Source organism: Chaetura pelagica, unplaced genomic scaffold (genome assembly GCF_000747805.2).
Source record: "Chaetura pelagica isolate M959 unplaced genomic scaffold, ChaPel_1.0 scaffold49, whole genome shotgun sequence".
In the NCBI taxonomy this organism is placed as follows: domain Eukaryota; kingdom Metazoa; phylum Chordata; class Aves; order Apodiformes; family Apodidae; genus Chaetura; species Chaetura pelagica.
The window spans coordinates 1,140,703-1,166,590 of record NW_009970715.1 but is presented as its reverse complement, the minus strand read 5'-3'; the positions used below and the strand labels follow the sequence as shown (position 1 = coordinate 1,166,590).

Genomic DNA, 25,888 nt, shown 5'->3' with positions numbered 1-25,888 from the left:
ACAGTTGGCAAAGTTTTGTGTTAGAATCTCCAGAGACACACAGTATTCACATTTTTATCAACACACAAGCCAAAGGCAAAGGTTTATCCCAGGGTTTGTCCCACCATACCAGATCTTGCATCCAACAAGGTATTAAACAAAGTCACAACAGTTTGCTTGGCCACAGTAACCTGTGAAGATTCATGTTTCCTCAGGTTTATGACTCTTGTCCAGCCCTTCACCTTCAGTCTTTTAAGGCTGATGTGCTTGAGCATAAGAGAGTGGCCATGAAAAGGATCACCAGGCTTATCATTATTTAATGATTATTACTGGTCTTAATGCCTGGATAGAAATTAAAGTGACCGATTTAGCTAAACTTACTGAATCGACATCTACACTAGAGCTGTGGTGAATCACAGAATCATCACAGAATGGTTTGAGTTGGAAGGTTCCTTAAAGATCTCTTGTGTGCCCACTTGCAAAATGAAGCCTTAACTACCAGAACTGGGTAAGCCCAGAGTCTCCTGACAACAGAGCACTCCTCAGGCCACAGTTAACTCATTTTATTACCCTGAAGCACATCCAGGGCACAGTGGGATCAGACTGCTGGTTTTGTACATCACAGACTTACAGGGTTAAAATCCAGATTGTTGCTCATTGTGCTACCTGAGTCATCTTTTTGATAAAGATTCTTCCAGGGAGATCTAGTCACGTGCATTATTTGTGGTAATGATTTTAAAATGTGTTACCTCTGCTGCTTCTGGTAGAATGAAATCTTCAGCCTGCTGTAAAGACACATGCAAGCTGTGTTTTCCTTGAAGACTTTCATTATCTTTTTGCAGTCTCATCAACTCTTCTGAAACCTGCTCCCTTGACTGTGTCAGGACAGCCTCCAATGCAAAGAAAAACATAAATTCTCACTTAGAGTCATGCTCAGACCAGTTACTGTCATTGTTTTTAAAAGCTGGGTGAATTGATATTCATTGTAAAGAAGGAAAACAAAATGCTGGTGTGGATCAGTTCTCTCTTGCCTGGTCTGTGCACCAGAAATAAAGGCAAGATCAATCTGAACTGCACAGGCAGGTGAGAAGGGAAAAGTGATAAATGCAGCACTGTGAAGCCTCCCAGCTTTCTTCTGTATTTACCTACTAGCTGTGCTCATGGAGTGGGGGCAGAGGGGGAATCACATGTGGTTTCAGGAACTGGCAGGGATGTTTATTAAAACCACCTAACAACTCAGCTGTAAAATCAGGTTATTCAAAAATCTTAAACATTCATCCTGAAACTTTCAACAGAAAGCATCTGCCTCCCTCTGTCTTCCAAGAAAAACATCAAACCAGCTGATCCCTTGTGAAGAAAAAGGATCAAGAAAACAGTTTGCAATACAGTAGAAAAAAAATCCAGGGAATTTCTCTGAGAGGAATGATTGCTTCTGCCCAGGGAAACAGGACCTGACCTCTGACAGAAGGTACCCTTTGTATTACAGGTGGACGGCATGAAAAGCATTTTCAGATCAATACATTTTCTGAATCTCCATTAGGTGGGCACTTGGGCAGAACATCACACAGAACATTTCTACAATGTCCTGATATTCTACAGACAATCCCAGGCCCCAGAAATGCAATATATTTGGGTTCTCATTACTAAGAATGAATGCTTAGTCCCTACATGCTATGAAAAGGAAGTAAGAAGTTTTATTCGAATACAGAAGGGAATGAATGCTCTGAGGAAGACAGACTTTATTCTGCCTACAAAATGGGGTCCTATTCCTGTTCTCTCATTGATTTCTATAAGATGCTCAAAATAGTTTAAAAAAAAAAAAGTAAGCTCCCATACCTACCTGGGTTTAGGGCTGATATTTTAAGTCTGACCTGTAAAAACACTGAGCACTCATCTCTAAAATTCAAGAAACTATTCACTAGTGATGGTACTTGGGACAAATCCTAAAAAATTGTCTTGAGAAAAATCTATTCTGACTTCAGAATAAGGGGCAGAAGAAGCTGGTGAGTGATCCATATCAATCAACCTGCACAAACACAGAAAGTATGACCCTACAAAGTCTCACAGGTCCAGCACCTGCTCTCAATCAGTATCTTCACACATTCAGATGCACATCTTTCTTGAGCCAAGCATGGCTGAGCAGCAGGACAAAGCCTTTCACAAACTCATTGAGCTCCAAAGGTTAGACAAACAGTGCTGCTCAAGTGATCTCTGGGTTTGAGCTCTTACCATTTGCTCCTGGACACTCCTCTTGGCTTGTGCAAACCCCTGCTGCAGCTCACTGAGGAAGTTCTCTGACTTCTGACATTTAGCCATAAGCAAAGAGATCTTAAAAAAAGAAAACCCACACAAAGACAGAAAGCATGAAACAGATTTTGAAGGAGAAATAACTATTGATAATTTGCCTGTTATCTTCACTAACATATATTTTGAAATTTCAAAATAAAGTTCATTCTGCTAAGCCCTTCCTCAGTAAAGCAGCAGCACAGCTCAGCTCAGTGAGATGTTGTGCTTCTGTATCAGTAGTATGATTATATTTTATTTACCAAACTCTAAACAACAAATAAACAGTTGTCTCTGATCAAATTTCCACGTAAGCCATTCAGAAACCCTGCAGGGAAATTGCAAAGCAACTATGTTTTCAACATTTTCTTTGAGATAATTTATTGCACCTTCTCTGAAAGCACAGAGCTTCAAAAACTTCACAATTAAGTCACTCTACAACCACACATGCTTAGCAGTAAGATAAGCATTAATTAATTAAGAGCACCCTGGTACAGCCAAAATAAAGAATGCACATACATGTTCCTGCCATCTAAAGCAGACTTTGTCTAATGACCACTGTTTCTTTTTAAGAAAAACATAATGGTGGGATGAAAAAGGTCTTCCAGATCAATTGAAATAAATTCCATGTCCTGTACACAGCATCTCCCTAATACTGTGATCTTTAACAGGCCAAAAGGTGATGACTCCTCTTTTGAAAGCTATGACTACCACACACCCTATTTGCCTCTCTTGTTACATACATGTCTCAAACTGAAAAACCTTTTCAGTGGGATATTATTTTAAAGAAGTCTAGTGCATATTTTGGACCAACAACTGTTACTGCCAGCTCAGCTACTCAATAGATGCACATCTTCACCTCAAGACCATTAGCTGAGTGTCAAGTATTGATGAGAGCAAGTAGTACGAATAATACCACTTCTACTGACAAGAACAGGGACCAAGGGCTACTTTGCACACAGGGGTGATTTCATACACAGGTCACTTCAAAACTCAAACATTTCTCAAATTCCACCTTTGTAACAGGTTTCAAGATTTTAAATGAAATTATAGGGCCAAAATTTTGATACCATGATGTTAGAGACAGGTCAGACTTATCTAGAAACTGTGACAGACTCAAGTGGAGCTTAACTTATCCTAGGAATTCTTAATTTTGTTGTCTCTGTAGCAGGTATTCCATCCATACCTAACAGAAGCCAAGAGTTCTTGCTACATACTTATGAATAACATTTCATGATTCCTACCATCTCAATTAGAAGATGCTTGTACCTGATTAGAGGAATCCTCTGCACTTTGTTTCATGTAATCCTCCAATTCCTGTTTATCTTTCATTGTCTTTTCCAGCTGGTCATTAGCCTGTCTCAGCATCACCTGTAGCTTTTTCACCTGTGTTATTGCAACAAAATAATGTTATTTTCCATTATTTTGGGGAGTATTTACTTCCTGAACACAATTATAACCCACCCCACTGCACCCCAAACCACAAAACAAATCCCTCAAAACCCTATTCAACCTAGAAGATCCTTTGCTATTGTTTTTTAAACAACCTGCATCACAGCTTACACCTATAGGGAAATCTGGGACATCAGGCTGCATCATGTAATGACTTCAATCACTTATTTCAAAGCAGAATGTGACTCATGCCTTCTGTACCCAGCTGAAAATTGTTCTTCTGTATATGGCAGGAAACAAACATCTTTCAATACTTTACAGTCAATTTATGCTGCTAAAATGAGGTCCTTGAATTTTTCCTTGGCTGGTAAGAATGCTTGCAATTTCAAAGATAATAGAATTCAATGCGTGAAAAGCACTTTAGAACATAAATTATGAAAGATACTGAGTTCAGCTTGAGCACAGTTTTTCTAAAGCAGTGCCTTTACTGCATGATCTTATTGCACAGGATAAAGTGGCTCTCCAAGGTGAATCCTTAAGAATCCTGCACGTGGTGCTCATGACCACATAACAGTAATAAATCAGGTTATATCAATAAAATGTCAGATGTTATCTAGATTTTAAATATGCTGCCATTGTTCAGTTGCAAGCAATAAATGAAACAGCAGATGGCTCATTGTTGCACCTTTAGTGGTATGAACAACTGCAGAAGTCTTGCTAAAGCTTGAAGAGAAATCCCACCTGGTCTCTTGTCTCAGCCTCCTGAATCTGGATGCCTTGCAACTGCTTCTCATAATTGGAGCACATGTCACAGCGTCTCCCCAGCTTGTTCCCTGCATTCTGCACCTGGAGAACACAGAGTTATCACCTGCCATAAAGGCCAGAACATTCACAAGGGAATGCAGGAGTGCTACATACTCCCAGGCGTGTTGTTGTGATCACAAAATGTTACAGATGAAAGACAGTGCCAGAAGGAGGTGATGGCCAGATTAAGCTGCTCTAAAAGTGAGGCAGAGCAGCTTTTCCTGGCCTGGGTCCCCCTCTTAGCACAAAAGCAATAGGCCATGACATGCAACAGTTCAGCAAGTCATCCAGTGTGTCCTTTTGGAATATATTACTTAATTACCTTTGCAGAAACAGACATCATGGAGAAAAGCTTTCAACAGACCATGGCATTTTCTACATGCAAGTGTTTTGTATTACAAATCCAATTATAAACACCCTGCTACATTGTTGGGGTTTTTTGTTTTGGGGAGTTATTGTGTGTGTTGGGATTTTTGGTTTGGTTTTTGTTGGGGGTTTTTTTGGGGGAGTGTTTGTGTTGGGTTTTTTTAATCAACACAAACCAGTTAAAAAGCAGGTCAGTTCATCAGCTCAAGACTTTAAGTATTTTTCCTTCTGGAACTGAGCTTGAATATTTTTCAAGGGCACATATTTTTGTTCTCTAACAGTCATCAAGCTTTATTTCCTTTTTAATACCTCTCTCCAGTATTGCTCTGTGTCAGAATCTGAGTAATCAGCTAAAAGAACAATTTGGAGAGAATAAAGTAGAAGAAAGGCAGATTTGAAAAAAAAAAAAAAAAAAAAAAAAGGGAAAAGAAAGAACCCAAATAGGAGAGGAAAAAAAAAAAGCGTTGGGGTGTGCATGAGGGGAACCAAAAGTTTCAAATTGTAACAGTTTTGGCCAAAGGGACAAATGGAAGTTTTAGCAAAGCTCCATCTGCAAGTCAGGTTTGAGCTGAAATGGGATTTGTATTCACTGCCCCATGTGCTCCCCACACAGATTGGCATTCACATCCCCTGCCTGTGCTCCTGCCTCCAGAAACATGTGGGAAGCAGTGCCCTCCTCTGAATTCTAAGAAAGGGTTGAAGTAAAGTGCCACCAAAATGTCAACAGGGCAAGGAAATACTCAAGAGCAGAGGATTTAATTTGGCTCAGAGATCATGACACAGGAATTTCTCCAGATATTACAAAAATTAGTAGCAACACACACAAAAAAAGCAACTTTACAGTAGGTTTGGAGAGACCTCCTAAGCAATGATTTGCAGATAAGTCAAACTGCAACAAATTGAGAAAATAAAGTACCTGTAGTTCTTAATTTCATCTGTCCTTTACCTGGCTTATTCTCTTTCACTACATTCTCATACCCCTTTTCTTTTTTACCCTAATCTTGTCTTCCTTTTTGCCCATTATGGATTGTTTTTCTCCTTATGGAGTGTTGCCTCCCCTTTTCTTCCCCCTGATGTGTTGCTCCTTGGCCTCTCTCCTTCTGGTAGAGTAACCACAGGAGCCCCACAACACTCCTCTTTTCACTGATAAACCATATGCAAGCTTTGACCTGGCATCACATAAAGCTGCTGAAAAATTGACAGGCAGAACACCCAGAAGCAATAATTTCTTTGCTCACCCAGATTGGAACTGGCACAGTGTTAAATCTAATCTGCTGCTTGTCACCCTCAGAAATTGCTTTCTGATGATGCAAATCCCCAGCAATTTTCTGAAGCTTCCTTTGTGGTAGCTTTGTGTGTTATGCATATCTTGGCTGCTCATTCCTAAACTGCACTCCATGGACAATGCCCAGTGAACTCCTTGGCATACAAACCAGCACTGTTAGCTCTGCTCCTTTTGTTAATCTCTGCACTTTTCTTGTCACCCCCGGTTGCACCATAACGTCCTTTTCCCAGCTTCCCATTTTTCTCCTTTTCTTTGAGTTCTCCCATCTTTTTTCACCCTCTCACATATTTGCAACATCAGCAGCTACCTCTGCCAGAGCCTCTTCAGTGAAAAATACCCTGTATTTAGTAAAACTGACTTTCCCACCAGCAGAGTCAGCCCATACAGTTTACACCAGATGTGCTTTACCCACAGAAGTGCTCTAAGAGAGAAAAGTGAAGAGCTACACACGATGCCACCTATTTCCTTCCACACCTGACTCTGTGTAGAGCAAATCAGGCAGATCTTCCCCCCTCCAGCAGGCAGCCCCCAGGGTGCAGGCACCCTGGTGAGCAGGCTGTGAGGACTCACCTCCTTCTGCAGCAGGTTCCACTCAGTCTCGCTCACCAAGCGGTACCCGCTGGGGGACACGTAAGCACTTTCCAGCCCTTGTGTGACACTGGAAAGCAGTGAAGCTGTCTCTTCTTGCTCTGGTGTCATTGCCTTGATTGCTTTTTCCTGGTCTTTGGTTAACATGAACCCACTTGGCATTTGCAGAGACCCAAGGGAAGCTGTATCAAAGTTCTCAGACACTGAATCTGCTCCAACAAGCGGTCCAAAATCTGACTCATCCAGGTTCCCAGCAGATTTTGCTTTGTTGTTGTATCCTAAAGCTTTGGACTGTAAAGATCCAGAGGTCCCCAGACTGTCTGTTGACTGTGCTCTCCGTAGTCCATCTTTAAACATATCATTTTCTGATTTATTGAAAGATTCACCAGAAGAAAGAAGCAAGTCTGCATCCAACGAATGGGCTGAGCCATGGGTGCTATTTACCTGCACCTGGAATGGAAAAACAAGGATGAAAAAATTACATACTCTAGCCCAGAAGCACACAGAGGTACAAGAGGAATGCTGGACACTAAGTATCAGATGTAGTAAAAGCAAATTTAAATTGGCTTTGGCAAGAACATCTGATCACTAAACTTAAGACAGCAGAGAAAAGGAAAGAGAAGTGAAATGTACCAGGTAGAATTTATTAAAAAACCTGAAAACAAACAAGCAAAAAAAGATCTTCTGAAAACAGAGTGTTCTTGTAAGATCTGTCTTCCTGCCAGACCAGCAAGGACACAGTCACTTTACATCTTCCTATATTTGGAACCAGGTGCTTCGTGCACTGAGGAGATACTTGCAGTATCACATCTATAATCTACACAAAAGGCAAATATCTCACTCCTACAAGCAAATTCAGAAGACTTTTGTAAAACATAAAACTTTACCTAACATCAAAATAAATGGAGAATGATAGGCTTCAAATCTACTCCATACTGACAAGTCCATGTTCTTCTATTTCTTTCTTCTGCTTTGAGTATGAGACAAAATATTGCAAGAGGAAGAAATATCTTCTTGAAAAACTTATTTGTAGATAAAATAAAATGAAATGGGAAAAGGCTGAGCTTGAACAGCCTTTTCCTGGGGAATGTCAATACCAAAAACCACATTAACTGCCCTGTGACGTATACAAGGCACATTAAGTCTCTTGATCTATTTTTATTTATTTGCAGCACTGAAAAGAGAGCAGTAAAGCTTTATTTAAAAAGCTTCTGACTGCTTTCAAAATACCTTCCAATAAATTATGTACTTCTGCTTTGCCATTAGACATGTAAAGAAAACAACACTCAAAAGTGAGTTTTCTTGAGAATAATAATTAGGGAAATAGGTCCAGCAGAAAGTAGCAGATGGCTGGTACTTCCATATAGATGCTTATAACTTACAGATATACATTATGTTCTGGTTTTATGACTGTTGTAAATGCCTTGTTTTCATAATCTGTAGACATAATATTTATATTTAAATATATATATACAAGTTGGAATGCATAACAAAAAGCCAAGAGAGTACAGAGGAATAAAAATGCATCCTCAGACAACAACTGTTTGGTGATAAAAACCAATTTGTTAGCAGCTCAGGAATCAAATTATGACAAGCTGTAAGCCATGACTGGTAATAAGATTCATTCCCACTGGTAAAACACACGCTGTACAGTAAAAAAGGTCATAAATAGCAGCAAAACCAAATCTATAAATAAATAAAAATAAAACCAGTCTGGAAACTATGCTCTTTCTCTGTATGTACAATTTCCCATGATACATAATTCCTAGCATTGAATAACTGTTGTGATTAAAGGACTAAAGACTGTCCTAGGAAATAAGACTGAAGAAAACATCAGAAGATAAAAACCATCAATATTTTTCATCTGCATGTCTGGAACCAGAGATGTTGGCACACAACACAGTATTTGAATAGAAAGTTACTGTAGATTTAAGGTTAGAGCTAGATCTCAGCTACATTCAGATGTTATTATTCTGAGCATTTTTCTGCATTCTGAACTGTTATAAATGATTGATAAGAATGAAGGGCAGAGTCTAGAACTTTTTTTTTCCCTTCAAAAAGGGTAAATAAAACAGGCAAAATACTGACTCACACTGCATATTCTCAAGTCTCTTGAAGCTTACATAAGCTTCTATAGCACAAAACTTGGTTTGTTTTTATTACTTTGTCCCTATTCTGACTTACAAAACCAAAATGGAACCTGACAGATGATCAGATAAACAAGGAAAATGTAGTAGGAAAGGACAAGTAATTGCCCAGCTTGATACTATTCCCAAATTCCAACCTGTGGGCTCATGTGAAAGGTTTAGGCAAATTCCAAATACAATTTCAGCTTGTCCTCATGTGTAACCATCTACAACACCTGAATGGCTAACTAATGACATCCAGCAGCATCAGTTTTCTACCTGTTATCATGGATATACTAACATAGCTCAAGCAGCTTCCCCAAAAACTCAGTGCTGAGCTCCAGCTACTGCCTTGGCTAAAAAAAAAAAGCTTATTTTTTTCCTTGTTGAACAAATGTGGACAAAAACCTCAACTCACACAGCTGGATGTAGCTCAATACATACACATACACACATCATGATCTGGCACATGCTGAACAACTGGCTAACTTCACCACTGGTGATCTCAGACCTGTCTAACCAGTTTAAAGTTACTACAGAATTCAGCAAGCAGGTTAGAAAAGTAGCTACAACACACTTGCTGAATGTTCAGATATAATTGGTTTAATTCTGAACATTTAGGTGTGTTAGAATGTGATTATAAATGCCAAGAGAATTTAACAGCAGAACACAAAAGGTAAATTACAGGCTTTAACAGCATCTCTCTGGATTGTTAAGTATTGTCTTCCAATCTTTATTAGAATTTGTATATTAAAGTGCATCTCGAAAGATTTTTCATTGCTTAATAAAAATTATAACCTACAAGATACTAAAGGGCACTAAGTCTGCATTTCTATTTGTAAACAACAGCCTGGGGAATGGAAGAGTGTTCAGAGTTGCCTTGATCTACCCAATTGTTTTACCTCTTCACTAGAGAGCTGGGTAAGGGTTTCCTCCTGGGCTAGAGAACACGAAGCTTTTGTTTCATCATCTGAATCTTTTTGCTTCTCCTCCTTTCTCTTGCTAAGCCTTTGCTGATCATCTTCTTCCTAGAAAACAGTGGTTGATAATTAACACATGTAAGTGGGATTAAATTTTGCTGTAATAGTAGTGACATTAGCTTTGCTGATAAACTAACACAGAAGGCACTGGAAAATACTATTTTGGTTAAAAACCCAGTATTTGTCACGTAAGAACTATTTTGGTTAAAATTATAGTGTTGTTTCACCAGGCACCCAAACTTGACTTAAATGAGAACTTACTTTTTGAGTTTAGTGGCTAATTCATGTTCTAGAATAATTTTATTTTTAAAATATATATAGAGAGAGTTCATTATAGAGATTACCAATTAAGTCATAAAAGTAGATGTTACACTGGCTACAATGTATAGAGCCTGATAACATGTTGCCCCGGGAGGTTGTTGCTGTCCCCGCCCTGGAGGTCTTCAAGGCCAGGTTGGCTTGTGCAGCCTGGTCTGGTGGGAGGTGTCCCTGCTCACAGCAGGAACCTCCCTCATCTTTAAGGTCCCTTCCGACCTTAACCATTCTATGATTACTAATGGCCTCATTATACAAGCAGAACCTTAAAGCAAAACCTGAAAACAAGAAGTGCCTGGATTGCTTGAAACAATGGAATATAACACACAAAGGAATCAAAAGAAAGAAATCACAGAACATTAAGTCATAAAGCAAATATACAATCACTTGCACAAGCCAATTTAAAATGAAGCTCTTAAATCATGCCTGAGGTAGGTGCTGTATTGGAAAAACCTAGAAAGAAGTGAAACTTGCCATCCTAACATCCTGAACCCAGATGTTTTGCATCATAAATGATTGTTTCTTCCTCCAAGAGTAACTTCTGGATATTATTACCTTTTCTTTTAACAATATTGGCAACGTTATTTTCAAAGTTACTATATTTATTAATATCAAAATATTCACACAAATGGAGAGTTTCTAACTTGGCTGTCACTCAAATGGAGAACTTCTATTAAAACTGTCAGTTATTTTTTTAAATCCTAACACACTTTGATCACTTGTCTCCAACACGTGACTTCCATACCTGTTGCAGCACATTCAATCTACAGCATTTAAAATGAAAAATAAGACAAATTTAAAAAGAAAGGAAAGCAGCAAGTTAACCTGATCCTTTTTTTTCAGTTCTTCAACCTGTCGGAGCTGCTCAGAGGTCAGAACAATCTCCATACGTTGCATGTCCCTCATCAGCAAACGCTGAGACTCCAGGAACTGGTCGTTGGCTTTTTGCCACGTGTGTTTCAACTGGTTGTGCTGTTGTCTCTCTTGCTCTAAGAGATGGCAGACTATTCACAAATAAAAAAGAGTCATTCTGAACCAGAATTTTTTTAACCTCTTCTCCAAAGAGAAGCATTTCCATGAATAAAAGTATGTATTGTTCTCATCAAGAACAGTCAGGCTTTGTTCAAACAATTATTTAATATGAAATTGTATTGTTCTCATCAAGAACAGTCAGGCTTTATTTCATATTAAATAATTGTTTGAACAAGACATTTTCTTAATTCCCTAAGTTGGGTTGTGATTAGGGATGCACTGCTGACAGCTTAAGGCTTCCCAATTAGAAGACTAATGCCTTAACTTCATTCAGGACTTCTAAAAGTTTGGGGTTTTTTTGAGCTGGTTTCACAAGACTGCCTTCTACATCCCACATCCCTATTTATTTCACCAGAAGGTTCTGGTTTTCATTCCTGTGCAATGATTCTGTGCTGTCCTGGCAGGCATGTACATTTACACATCCATTCCAGCACCAGGCATTCAGAACCAACATTCCTCAGGGAGACATATCAATACATTATGGAAGAATGCTGGTAACTGTACACAAATAAAAGGACCCAGTAAAATCACTTAAATAAGAAGGAAGTTTGAAATACTGTAAGAACTTAGCAGAAATTGAATGAATCCCTTGAGAGAATGAATAACTCTGATGTTTTCCTCTGTCATAAAAGAACTCCACGCTCAACTCTTTTGTAAACATTTTAAGGGCTTTCACACTTAAAAGTACTGCTTTCTCCCCCTACAATTCCTTTAAATTCAGTTCAAGTAAGAAATCAGAAAAGAATGAACAGCTATGTTTGGTTTTGCATCCTTAATGTAAGAGAGTCAAAAGGATTATTATTAGGCAGGTACCTTCATGCAGTTCTTTTCTCAGCTTCTCTGCATCTTCTTGCAGGACTGATTTTTGTGTGTTGAGAACAGCCACATACATCTCCAAGTCTGTCCTACATGATTTCTCAGCTTCCAAATAATGGTTCAGTTCTTTAACCTGGACAAAAAGAAGGAAATCTGCCATCTCAGTGGAGGAACACTATGAGGAGTTTCCTTTTTGTTAGAAGTTCTAGTGTCACCTCTTCAGGTAATGTGCAGGTGCTGAAGGAAATCAAATTCTAGAAATCAAATATTCTACTATCAGTGTGCAAGTAATACTTATATGAAGATGATGAAAGGGCTGGAGCAGGTCTGCTATGAAAAGAGGCTGAGGGAGTTTGGACTTTTCAGCCAGGGGAAGAGAAGGCTCCAGGGAGATCTTAAAGCGCCTTCCAGTGCCTGAAGGGGCTGCAGGAAAGGTGGCGAGGGGCTTTTCAGCAGAGAGGGCAGTGATAGGATAAGGACTACTCTTAAGAAGATAATAAAAGAAAATTTTAAAAAATCTTTTTGAGAGCAAGCAAGAAGTGAAGGTTCACATTCCCCAAATCCATCCTGGCAATGAAAAGGAAGTATTATTTACATCAAGTGAAAAAGCAGAACTACCTGGAGAACTATTATTCCTAAGCATATTTCAATCTCAAAAATTGGACCTATAAAGAACAAAAAAATCTATGAAGAAGGAAAACAGTCTCAGTATAGTAATATTTTTCAGACTGTTAAATGAATTACACTGCTTTCCCAAACCTCAGCCAGACCTCCAAGCTGAAAAAGAGAAAATGATGAGCAACTGAAGAGCAATTGATGACCATCTATTGTAATGAGAATGGAAGTGACCCAGAAGATAAGTATTTATTTGAATGTCTTAAAAACATCTACCTGGTAAGTTACTTTGCTATTTCAGCCCATTTGACTTTCAAGACAAAATATTTGTTACAGAAGGCATCTTCAGTTATGTATCAAACAGTACATTAAATGCAACTCTCTTACAATGATGTAGACATTATTTACCCTTCAGAGCTGTTCAGAAAGTTCAATAGGGGTTCTGACATATCTGAAGAATATAGAAATACTAGATAAATCCCATGGACCAGCATCCCTTTCTATGAATCTGAAGCTTGCATAAATTTTAAGATATCAAAATTCTGGTGATATTGCCTCAGTTTCATGCCCAGGATTAGAAAACGAAACACAGCAGATGCTGGATGGAAGTAGATTAAAAGAATTTCACCAATCTTTCTGTGGCTGCACAATAATAACCTAAAGGCCAGGCTGCTGGAGAGGTGCAAAGCAGCTAATTTTCTTTTTTATTACTAGTAGACTTGAAGCCATGGAATTTAAGTGAAGCACACACATATCCATGTAAAACAACCCTCAAAACAGAAAGACAGAAGAACCTACACAAGCCAAGTATGTTATTTATTTACAGAAGAAAAGGTGCATGAAGTTTCACAATCCATCTTGTTCTCTCCTACAAAACTTGACTTTGCTTATCTGCATCAAACCAGCACGATGCAAGACATAAATTAGGATACAGTTGCAACTCCATCTCACCTTGGAAGCTTCTAACTCTTTTATTTTCTCTTCAGCTCCTGTCAATTTCTCCTTTAATGCTGCAATCTCTTTCTCCATAGGCATCACAACTGAACGTAGCTTCTCAGCATCTTCTTGGGCCTGAAGTTAATGCAATAAACTATGAATAACACATTATCACAGTTTTCACCACAACAGTTGCCACTATCAGAGACATTTGGAGAAAATCTTTGTGACAACAAAAATATCCATCTAAATTTCCACTTTCCATACTCATATTATTGCTATTTATTTAGTTCAGCAGTCATGCCTAGGACAACAGGCTGGAATTCCTCCATTAACAGAAGGCAGATAAATGTTAAATCCAGGTATGGACTAGGCCACTGATATCTGGTTTTAAAGAGAATGTTAGTCAATCTGTTACTCCTGATACCTGGGAAAAAAATTATGGGTCAGGTATTTAAAAAGATATGCATTTTTCTGTTATCAAAGCTTAACTGTCCTGTAATTTGCTGCCACATAGCACGTGTTAAAAAAGTGAAACACAAGAACTGCACTGTTAATTACTTCCCATTAATTTACTTAAGAAATTAAGAAAAAGAGGATCTGCACAGTAAAGCATAGTGTAGCTTTCTTCTGCTTTGGAAGATCATTTTTTAACTTTGAATTACTACTGATGTAGCCTTGTTTTTCAGTATTACTCTGCTAGGTATTTCAAAACTATATACAGACAATTTATCAAAATCCCCAAGATTTAAAAATAAAAAAAATAGTTCTGAAAAGATCAAAGCAAGACAACAGAACGAGAAAACTGCTACAAGGAAAAAATAGAAAGAAAGAGTCAGGTAAAAAGAGTGATACTAAAAATAAGAAATATTGTTCAGAGTTTAAATTCAAAATTGCATGTGTCAAAGGGTAGCCCTGACATCTCCATGGAAATGCTCTGATTTTCCTTCATGGATGCACTAAAAACTTTCCAAGTGAAAGTAACAGCTCCCATAGACTCCACAAGCAGAAACACTCAAACATTGGCCACAGTAAAATTCTTCAAACCAAAAAATACTTAAGCAACCTAATTCAGGTTGGGTTTAAGTATGAAGGCTCAGAATGCTCAGTTGTCTCCTAACGCCTGCTGAAGGAACTCAGCAGGGGAGAGAAGGCAGAGAGTGGTGTCCCAAAGCTGCATGTTCAGAAGATGACACTTTTCCTAACCTGATCAACAAAGGCAGCTGCTAAATGATACCATGACTGTCTTGTGTTAAATCTAGACTGGAATGCAGGTCTTGGAGGCTACTCATTTGACTTTCAGATTCTGGTAAGTTCATTGACACCTGTATTTCAAGCATGACGTTCAGGAAGAAAAGTGGACAATATATTTTAACCATGGAACTTTTCTAAACTTAAAATTAATAACCAAAATAACATAATATTGCACTACGTATACAAATGCTCCAAAGTCCTTAGTGCCCAAAAACCTTCAAAGAAAACTTTACAGACAAAATGAAATTTCTTCATCTTTCATTCACTTCTGCTACATTTTGTCACTGCTAGTTTGCTTCTCCAAAGAGCACAGATAAAATCCATGAGGAAACTGAGGGACACCACATGACACTGAATTCAATACCAGGGACATGTGATGGTATCACATGTACATACATACCCTATTACTTGCAGCCAGCAACTTATCAGTCACATTTTTCAAACAGATGGTAGCAGGAGCTCAACTTCAAAGATTGCTTTATATTTCATTTATTGCATCAGTTCTATTCATTTAATGCTCCCTATAGCCAGCTCAGAAGGACTAAAGATAGTCCAATATTTTTAGGACTGCTGCATAAGCTTTTCCTAATTATTCATGACAACTGTGGGAATATTTCATCACCAGTCTGATTTCACATGGTTCAACACTGAATACAGAACCACAAGTGCATCCATATTGGAACCAACTGGCCCAGAGAAACAGTCACAAAAGTTCTCTGCAAGCAAAAGCAGAGTGTTTTAACAGCAACCAACTGGAAAGACAAAACTGTATCAAATTCCACATGACAGAAAAATTACTCTAGCATGTACTGCTTAGTAAACAGAGCTGAAGTTTGACACTAGGGTTGCAACATGTTGTAAATGTTGCAAAAAAAAAAAAAAAAATAAAAGAAGAAGGGGGAAGCCAGAGGGGAAGGATCCACCTTAAAGGTCAGTGTGATACTGAGCCAAACACACGGAAGAGCCTGTAGCTGGTCACTGCATCTGCTTTTGAAGGTAAAGTATAATTACTGAGACTCCCAAACTGAGGTTAAAGGTCCCACACAAGCTTCTAATAAAGTGAGAATATCTAGCGTGTTGGAAAATGTTACCCAAAGACACTGTCACATGTGGCAAGAGGTGCTGCAGCATCACGCTTCCTGTGTCAAAAGGCGTTATTCAGACTCTTCCAGAAGTGTGATCCTTACAACGTTTATTTTCCTCCAATTTTCTCTCGAACTACCTTGACTGTCAAAACCCAGCGCTTCCTGTGTCAAAAGGCGTTATTCAGACTTCCAGACGTGTGATCCTTACAATGTTTCTTTTCCTCTAATTTTCTCCCAAACTACCTTGACTGTCAAAACCCATGTTTTTACACATTATTAGCTGGTATTTACTCATCACTTAATCAAAACCAAAGCATTGAAAAGATTTCTGCCCCAGCAGAGCCTGCTTCCCCCAGCACAGCAGCTGGAGGGATCTGCAGACCAAGGTGTGAAGGTGACTCCAGAGAGGGAACAGGCTACAGGTGAGTTCCAGCCACCACACAAAACTGACAGCTGGCTACAGCAGTGCTGCATGGCCTTCACTGTTACTCCAACAAACATTTTCAGAAGAACAAAAACCTGGCTGGAGCAATCTCAGGCAAGTACTGTACTTGAATTTATACCTTAACGATGAGAAAGGCAGAAAAGGTACAGACACAATTTGAGAAACTCCCTTTGAAGTAGGAGTAAACCTTTTAAAGTTCATCTAAATCTATTCCACTGTTCTTTATTATGAACAACAAAAGCAGCTTATTGTATATCAGATTTTATGGCCAACCATTGCCACAGAAAGCAGATTACCCTCCCAATTTCCCCTCATCCTGACTAACAAGCACACTTCGTAATAGGAGGTCAATGCTTTCTTCATCTTTCTATATGCAAAATACCTGTCCTGCAGGCTTCTGCTACTCAGACTTTGACACAACTCTGCTAAGAAGAGTCCTCATAGTCATCACAGTTCGAGCTGAAAACCAGATCCTTTACTAAATGGAAAATAAGGTCTGAAGCAAAAGGACTAACCAAATCTTGCCAGTGTACAAGAAATTATCCCCACCAAGTCATTATCCAAGAGGATCCAAGTCATTGCTCAGCATTGTACTTGCACACTGCTATGGCTGAGGCTGCTTTTAGCATCTGTGATAACAAAAACCCCAGAACTTATCTGGTATTACAAAGCAACAGGAAGGCAGAGAGATTTTTACAAAGATTAATCACCAGGTAACATATTTATCATTAGAACAGTGTATTTATCTTTTTTTGAGTTGGGAAGGGAGATTTACAGACTACACACAAAATTTCCAGCCCAGACTTCTTAGAAATTGTGGCTTTATGATAGAACTGACAGAACCCACAAGTTTTCTACAGATGTTTGGCAATTTCCAACTTGAAATAGATTTACATGGAAAAGCAAAACAGCTGCTTCCAGACAAGTGCACGTGATTCACCAGCCACACGTTCCAAGAATGCAGAGAGCTAGGTTTGCAGGCTAGACTGGGATACCTCTGGCAAAGTAGTCACAATCTAGTAAATACAGCTCAAAATACAATGCTTATTAAAACATTCCCCACCTGCTCTAAGTGGTTCCAAACCAGGTTAAACAAGCTGCATGCTGGAAGCCTGATACCAAAAATGTATGTTCAACCAAACTAATAAATTTTAAATTCAAAGAGATATTTACAGAATCTGAAGCAGTATTTTTTAGCTACGCTTCACCTCTTTCAGGGGAAAAAGTATGCAGGCCACAAGCATAATAGTTAGCAATTTTGTGGATGCAGTACTAAATTTCATAGACTTTCTTTGTAGTTTAAATGGATTTTATAGCCAAATTGAACACAACCAGAGATATTATCCCATCAAGAGAGCCAAGTTAGGTTTAGCATCCTGGACTGAAACATACAGCTTGCAATCTTGTCTCTGCTCTATCCATTCTTCTCATTGAGAATGCTAGATAGTGATATGGTTTTTTGTTAGTTTGAAGAAATATATGATATGCTAGTACAGCATCTACTTAGAACCCAGAGAGCAAAATAATTTTTTATTTTTTTTTTTTCATTTTAACTCCTTTGACATAGAATCACTGACTGGTTTGTGTTGGAAGGGACCTTAAAGATCACTTAGTTCCAACCCCCTGCATAGGCAGGGACACCTCCCAACAGGACAGGTTGCTCAGGGCCCCATCCAACCTGGCCTTCTCTGGGTAGCTTCTCCAACAGCTTCTCTGGGCAACCTGTTCCAGTGTCTCACCACTCTCACACTAAAGAATTTCTTCCTAATGTCTATTGTTTGGAGACATATTTGTAGATTCCTTGGAACTGGGTAGAAGATGAAGATATTTTTTTTAAACTCTTTCCAAATTTATGCCTTAAAACAAATTAAATCCATCCTTATAATGGAGCATATAAAGATGAAGGATAAATGCAAAGTTGCTGGCTGGAAATGCTATTTTGCATGAGGAATTGATCACAAGTCTTCAAATAGCACATCCCAAGTGATTAAGAAAATTCCTCTTTTTGCACAGACTGCTGAGGCATGAATATTCATTATGTTGCTATCCAAACACAGCTTGCATGGGCTTGGGATTTGCTTGTTTGTTTTTAGGCAAAATGGAATGTCCTTTTCCAAATTTTGATCTAATTCTTAGTCTCCTCGAGGAAAAAACTCACAGGTTTAATGACAAAGAAGATTAAAAAACCCATTAAAGCAGTTTAAGCAATTATTTCAAGCTGTGCTCCGAAGACCAGATTTCCCCCTCCCCCTCCTATTACATAAAGTACACATTCTTCTGCTTTACAACCCTTTATAAAGCTTTCTGAGCTCCTATCAATCACATACTAATAAATCAATCACCTTTTCCTTCAGGATCACAAGGGATATTTATTTTCCTTTTACAGCAGTACAGTTGGAAATGCTATTTATCTGCTACATTAAACTCCTAAACGCTCCCTGGCACATAGTAAAGCTGCCCTGACATCTGAGCACCTTGCAACTCCCACTGTTATATGATCAGTACATTCAGATTAAAAAAATTAATAATGTTGAGATTTTAGTTATTGCAAAGACTCTCCCAGTCAAGAGAGACTGTCTTCTGAAAAATCCTTATTAGCAGTTTTTGGGCAATGCACTGCCAGGACTCTCACACTATGAACCTCTGGGTTGTTTCTACAAGACTTGCCACACTGATCCAATTTCAAACCTTCAAACTGAAGTATTTTTTTTATCTTAATAGGGCTAAAACCTCTTAAAAACAGATGCCTTAACATTCCAGTGGCAGTAATTCTGTAGTCTGAACATTGGAAAATAGGCTTTAGTCTGATTTCTACCCTTATAAATGAGGATGACACTAAGAACACTGAAAGCCAGACAGTAACTATGCAACTACAACCAGCAATATCCAAGAATCTCTTTATAAGTCTCAGGAAAACAATTCCATTTTGCAACACTAATACTGTTTGCTGTTTTAACATAGTTAAAATAGGTAAGCTAATTATTATGTGGAATGCTTGTGATATTCAATACTGCATTTCTTCTGCAGACAAGCAAGAAAAAGGAAATGCAGTGATATGGTAGATTATCAGATGTTGGTCTGCTCTTTTTGCTCTTTTCTTTATTGAATATAGGATCATTTGTTACATAAAAGTTGTCTTGGAATACCTAAGAGACTACTGTAAACATGCTGGGAAGAAAAATTCACTTAAATGCAAGTCTTTATAATACAGCAAACAAAGATCCCAAAACATTGATCTATCATGACAGGCTGAATCTCCTTTCTGCTTGAAAGAAAAATATGCCAAATCTTTAAACTCAACAAAAACAAAAATCCAAACTCAACCTCAACCTACTTCTATGAACTCTTCTAAGTCACAGATCTTTCAACAAGAACAACAAAATAATTCCAAACTCCAGGGCAATTTCTCATCCCCTAGAGCCTGTTGTTTTATGAATACAGTTCTGTATTTCCTAGGGAGCCAGTAGTACTGTGTTGCTCCAACATGGCTTACCTTAAAAAAAGTCAAAGACATTTTAAATATGGTGCCCATTAAACACCTCAAAATTAGTTCATCAGATCTGAGAAAAGAATTAAATGTGCAGAAGTGTAAAGGAAATGTTCTAAGTCTGCAGTCAATCCAGAAAAATCTCAAGGGAGCTTATACTAAGTTCATTTGATGTTGTGACAAGAGACTTCACAAGCTCTCCTGCTTTGACAAGCTGATGGACAAACCCTACCATCTTCTCAGATGCAAACCTCTTACAGAATCCACACAACCAGGTGCAACACCTTTATGAATTAAAATGCAGGAGTAGGTCATGATGACTTCCACAAACAAAGAGCTGAAAGTTGGCAGATCATATCTGTGTATTTCTGAGGAACCGCAGCAGGGCGTAGGCATGAACTCATGCATAACAACTGAAGTGTACCTTGAAGCAGAAACTGAAGAGCTAGATTTCAGCCTACCTTTTTCATTTCATTCTCTAGGTTTTCCTCCTCTTGACCTTCAGACAGTCTCCTCCTTAACTCTGCTATTTCCCGTTCGAAATTTTCCCGATACTGATTCCACTGAGCTCGTTCTTGCTCCAACTTGTGGTGATACTGGAGCTCATAGTCATGAGCAGTCTCTATAATAAAAACCAGAGCTTTAGGAACTCCATCTCCATCCAGTCAGGTATCTATGTAGATCATAAATAAAAAGAAATTTGTGTACTCAATATACCTGAGGATTTGTATTCTCTGCGGGAAAAGCATATTCATGTAATAGAAAACCTGCCTACAGGCAACAGGCTGAGGATGCTGTGATCCTGTTTGTGAACCCTGAAGAAAACAGCCTGTTACGGCAACAGTCTGTCCCCAGGTTACATTCTGAATTCTGTTTCTCACAAACTATCTGCCTTAGAAATTTCAACAGCTGTGGAACGTGCAAACATTACAAAGAACAGCTCAGAACTATCAAGAAAAACAAAGAAGAGCCACAACTGATGCAGAGCAGCACATTCAGCCACTAGCCTGGGGAAAAGTACATGTGCTAGTACTGCAGGGACACTTAACTGTCTGACAGCAGAACCATGTTTACATAGAAGAGACCCAAGCTGTCAGCCTAAAGCTGTTTTCAGACTTGTCAAATTAGATGCATTATGCTTATTTTTAAAGAAGAATGAAGTATCACATTCACTCAAAAATGCTTTGCACATATGCAGGAGATCTCATTGCCATGACTCCTCCTAAATTCTATCCCCATAGTAACAGAAAAGAACCACCAAGCTCCTTTTCACAAACTTAGGACCTGTACTTCATCCATCAATTTCATCCAGCACAGTTTCACCAAGCCATGAAGAGCAGGTATCCATGTTCTGTGCAAGAGCGGCACAAGTCACTGAACACACTAAAGAAGTCTCTGATCTTAGTGGCAGCATTTTGCCTGGTTTTTACCTTTCATGATAGCTTGTAGTGAAGCTACTTCTTCTTGCCACTGTCTCTTCACCTCATCAATGGCTTCCTGCTTTGTATTCTCAGACACAGTAGCTATAGCTTTGATGTTCTCCATTTCAGCATGAGCTTCCATCAGCTGGGTCCGCAACTGGCCCAGATCATCCTGGGTTGCTTGCAGCACTGCATTTTGTCTTTTCAGGTCCTCTGAAAAGAAGTATTATTTCCATTTAGCTTGACTAATAAATTCAGTCTGAAAAATATGCAGAATGGCTCTGGCAAAGAACAGAGCTGCAACAAGTGGGTCAAGGAAGCACTGATATTAAAGCATCTACCTATAATGACTGAACAAATGTTGGCAGGTATCTTTAGGGAACGTTTTTGCTTGACTTAATTTGCCCTTGCCTTTTATTTAAAAAGTACCTTTTCATGGATGTAGCCACAAAGTAGACACTGTAGATTTAACCTATCAGACAATATACCTGATAAAAGTCAACTTTGCTTTTAATTAGTCCATTATTATTTAACTCATCCTGGTAATGAATTGGGAAAATATAAGATCAACAGACAGGAAGACAATTCCTCATTTTGGGCACCAAGTTGGTCCTGAATTTGGATAGAACACTTCATATTTCCTGAACAGAAACCCTCTGTGACCACTGTGTGGAGCTCACATAAGAAAACTATGCAGCCTAATTTGCTCTTTACTGAGGCTTTTCCAAAAGTAAGCTTCTACTGAAAAAAGGGATGCATTCAGTGGAACATCCACTACTTCTCTGATTGTTGCAATTAGAAACAGAAAGTAAACTAACTTCACATTATCCTCCTGAACTTTCAGTTAATCTGAAATACATTGCAGAGCTTTTTTGCTTATTATACAATTAACTCTACAAGCACTAACACAAAATACAGTTTTATGCCCACATAGCCTGTATCAATGGCAATCACTTTTAGTAGAAATATCTAGCCAATGTACAACAAAAAGCCAGCTAACTCACATGGATTTTCCTCAGAACCAAAATGCTTAATCAATCCTGGTGCCCAACACCCCATCTTTTGGTAAAAAATATGGAACTCAGAGCTAATAGGGTACTCAAAAGGGCATTAAAACTCATGTAAAAAAACCAAAACAACAAGATCTTGGAGCATTTATATTATTAACTGCCAGTTATATTATTAACTGCCCAAGGATGGGCTACAACAGTCCCACTGTATGTTTAGGAAAGGGTCCTGGAAAATAAGGAGGGGGAAAAAAAGTTTTGGAAAGGAAAAATCTCCTCTGGTATCCTTTCACATGTGAAAGTTGGATTATTTTTTTTTGCTTGTCACAATTCATTTTTATTTTCTATTTTTTGACTGCTCTGAAAAAGGGAGAATTATTGCTGATCTCTTCAGCAGTGTCTTGTAACTTAAATTTCCTTTCATCCAGCTGCTAGAAACACAAAGAAATAGGCCTGTATGATCTGATCTTCATTATGCCTGCTGTATTGCTGCTCTCATAAGCTTATACAAGCAGCTGCACTCAATGCATTATTTTTTGGCTCTGCTTTCATATGTTAAGGATAGGAAAATCACCAGGATTAGAAATAAATCAATTTGGCTCTCAGAACAGCAGCTATCTCTACTCTCCAATTCTTCATTAGATATTCGAGCTCATATGGTTCAAATTTTCCTGTAAAGAACATTATTGAAAGAGATGCCCTTGGCTGGTATTAAAACTTTTATAACATTTGTCTGCTTACATTATATCTCAGATGGAAATTTAAGACAAATTAATACTACATAAAAAAGCTAGCCATAAAGTACAGAGAGCACATCATCTAGACTATGTCTTTCCAATTACCAGATCAGCTGCTATTCAGAGAGAACGAGCACACCAGGACTTCAGAATGTCAGTATTAAACCTCACAGGTGGTGTTTCTGCATGTACATTAAGTTGCTCTGCTGGCTCCTAACCATGCAGGCAAATCTTTACATTCCTTCTAAAAATTCATCCCAGGAAGCTAAATAGCCACCTATTGAATTCTACTCTCTGCTTCTAGTTCGTGGTCTTATTATGTGTCTGTTGAAAAGACTAATGTCACTTTTTCATTTTTGGAGACTCAAAAATAATGATCATGCTGGATTAGCAGTCAATTATTCCACTGCTGGAAGAAAACTCCCTTAAATACTCATTATCCTTAGCTAAATTAAACTAAAAAAAGAAAAAGCATGTGTTATGTATAGGCAAATGGGGAGTAGCAGTTGGCATTACAATGGTTATTTGTCACACAGGGATTATTTGAAGCTCACATTTAATTAAACTATAGAATAATTCAGAGAATTTACAACTTACCTTCCTTAGCCAAGTATAACTCCTTAAATTTTGCTCTCTTTTGATTAAATTCTTGCTCAAGCTGCTGCTTTGTGCGCAGAAATTCTGCATTGACCTTTTCCAATTCTGCTACCCGTTGTAGAAGAGCAACTAAAAATAAAACAGAAGATATGTCACTAACAGTTAAGTTGCCCCATTCTCTAACTTTGAGGTTTGGGGCTTATTCTTTTTAAAATATCTTTATTCATTAGCTCAGCTGTTGCTCCATGATAAATCAGGACAAAAAGTCAGATTCCTTTGGGCAACAAGGGAATACAGGTTTTCTTAGACTATAGCACCAAATTGCAACCGACAGCTTCACAGTGCCAGAGGTTCATGTGGCAGTGAATTCTATAGTAAACAATCAGTTACAGAAAACCATGATTTTGTATACACAATAAAGTTAGGAAAAAAAAACAACAAAGCAAAACTACAACAACAACAAAAACCCCAGCACCGGAATGACTTATATTGGTGCATCTTTCCAAAACACTGGGAATTTAGTCACCAGGGACAGGAACAGCATGTGAAAGCTGAACAATGCAAAGTAAGGTCAAAGAAAACAAAGTGAAAGCTGCTAAACTAACTACAGAATAACAAAGCACAGAAAAAGCCATTAGCTAAAAATTAGATGTCCCTATCTTTCCTCTTTCCTGTCTTCAGTTCTGCATATTCACCAAAGGGGGGTTTCTTCAACTACACTCAGAGAGGTTTGTCAGAAGATGATCACATTCCATGGAGAAATAACTGATCATAAGATAAAACTCCTTATTTTCAGCAGATAAAAATCCTCAAGGCACAAACATCACACTATTTTCCAGTGTGTGCCACATTAGCAGGTGGTAGAACAAAAGAGGGAAGAGTAAGAACTCCAAAAGACACGTGAAGATTGTTACAATGCCATTATTATTGGAACAAACCCTCACACAACACCATTCTATGATGCTGTAAAGACCCCACACAACCACTGACTCTGTAATTCTGATCTTCATGTGGAATATTAACTCCTTTGCACCTCAAGAAGTGCAGATCTGGTTTAGGTGCCTGTTTCATATTGCACACCTCAGAATTCAAACATGATACAGAAACTAAAGCCAGATGAGCTAGAAAAAAATCCATCTCCATGCTGCAATGCTCTGGGAAAGTACTGTTCCTCTACACAATTCTCTCTCTGTTCTGCAAAAGCATTTTATGGACATGTTCCAACCCTGTTGTGCAAAGCTGATCACCTCTTTTCAATAATAGTCTCCATAAAACACAGACTAGATACAGAAAATACTGATCCATCAGAAGTGTTTACGTATCATGCCCAACACACTTCCCACCAAAAATCAGCAATGGAAACACAGCACTAAGGCTACAGGACTTCAGCAGCATCAAACATTAAGACTTGCAGTTCTGGAGCTTACAGTGGTAAAACACTGGATGGTCAATGCCATTGAAATCAGGCAAGTTATATTTTCTTTCGGTACCAGATGACTTAGAGTAAGAGCAGACCAAAAAAAAGTTTTACTGATTGCTGGTTATGAAGGCTTATGGTGTTACAAGACTCAGAACTTCACCTGTTCAACTCTGTATCAGACAAAAGGTGAATGGAGATACAGAACTGAAGAATTGTTAATGTTGCTTTTTACTGAAATCCACATTTTGGTTTTTTATCACCTTAAAGACCAACACAATTCTTCTGGTCAGCAACCCCTACCTGGCTAGTGTCAACTGCACAGGAGTACTCTCCAGAAAATGAAAGAAACCTGTAGCAAAAATGACACACCAAGAGCAAAGCTTCCAATGAATTAGGAACATGGCTGGATCAAAACCTGGAAAGAAACAGCACACTTGGAGCCAGGCTCAGGTGCTAAAAATGCTTCCCAAGGCTAAAGAATTGCCCTTTTGATCTCTTCCTAAAGTCTTCCAAAGGGTTTGCCTACATTTCCACTCCCTGCTGACTTCTGAGAGAGGATGATGCTGACAAAGCTGCTGCTGCAGCCTCAGGGGAGCAGCTCCTGGCGGAGCCTCTGCACAGGGCAGCTGCTTCACACCTTTGTGTTCTGCTCTAAGGGGGTGGACTTGGTTTCACAGTTTGAGCTCTTGAAACTATTAGAGGCACTAAAACCTAAGTGATGCCATGGCTACGGGCAGGTTGCTAAACCCTGCAGGTGCAGCCTCACGGTTCAGTGTCCACAGTTATCACTACAGAGGCCTGTAGCCACGTGCACACATTCAAAGCCAGACAAGGTGGAATCTGGACATCACTCACCTTGCAAACACTGTTTTGAAGACCATACCAAAAAATGTTTAATTCTATACTTACTCATTCTGA

At 38.6% G+C, this 25,888-nt stretch overlaps 1 protein-coding gene across 1 annotated transcript in view; it reads right to left on the bottom strand.

Annotated features, from left to right (window-relative positions):
• Positions 1-23,920, bottom strand: part of RABEP1 (rabaptin, RAB GTPase binding effector protein 1) — a 28,533-nt gene extending 4,613 nt beyond the window's left edge. Inside the window, exons 1-12 of the mRNA XM_010006031.1 lie at positions 23,551-23,920; positions 21,219-21,422; positions 20,250-20,410; positions 13,533-13,652; positions 11,964-12,099; positions 10,944-11,122; positions 9,726-9,851; positions 6,680-7,147; positions 4,396-4,500; positions 3,532-3,648; positions 2,209-2,307; positions 729-869 (exon numbers count right to left, since the gene is read on the bottom strand). Coding sequence (XP_010004333.1) covers positions 729-869; positions 2,209-2,307; positions 3,532-3,648; positions 4,396-4,500; positions 6,680-7,147; positions 9,726-9,851; positions 10,944-11,122; positions 11,964-12,099; positions 13,533-13,652; positions 20,250-20,410; positions 21,219-21,351 — 1,785 coding nt within the window. The 5' untranslated portion in view covers positions 21,352-21,422; positions 23,551-23,920. The remainder of the gene's footprint in view (positions 1-728; positions 870-2,208; positions 2,308-3,531; positions 3,649-4,395; positions 4,501-6,679; positions 7,148-9,725; positions 9,852-10,943; positions 11,123-11,963; positions 12,100-13,532; positions 13,653-20,249; positions 20,411-21,218; positions 21,423-23,550) is intronic.
• Between the last annotated feature and the right edge of the window lie 1,968 nt (positions 23,921-25,888).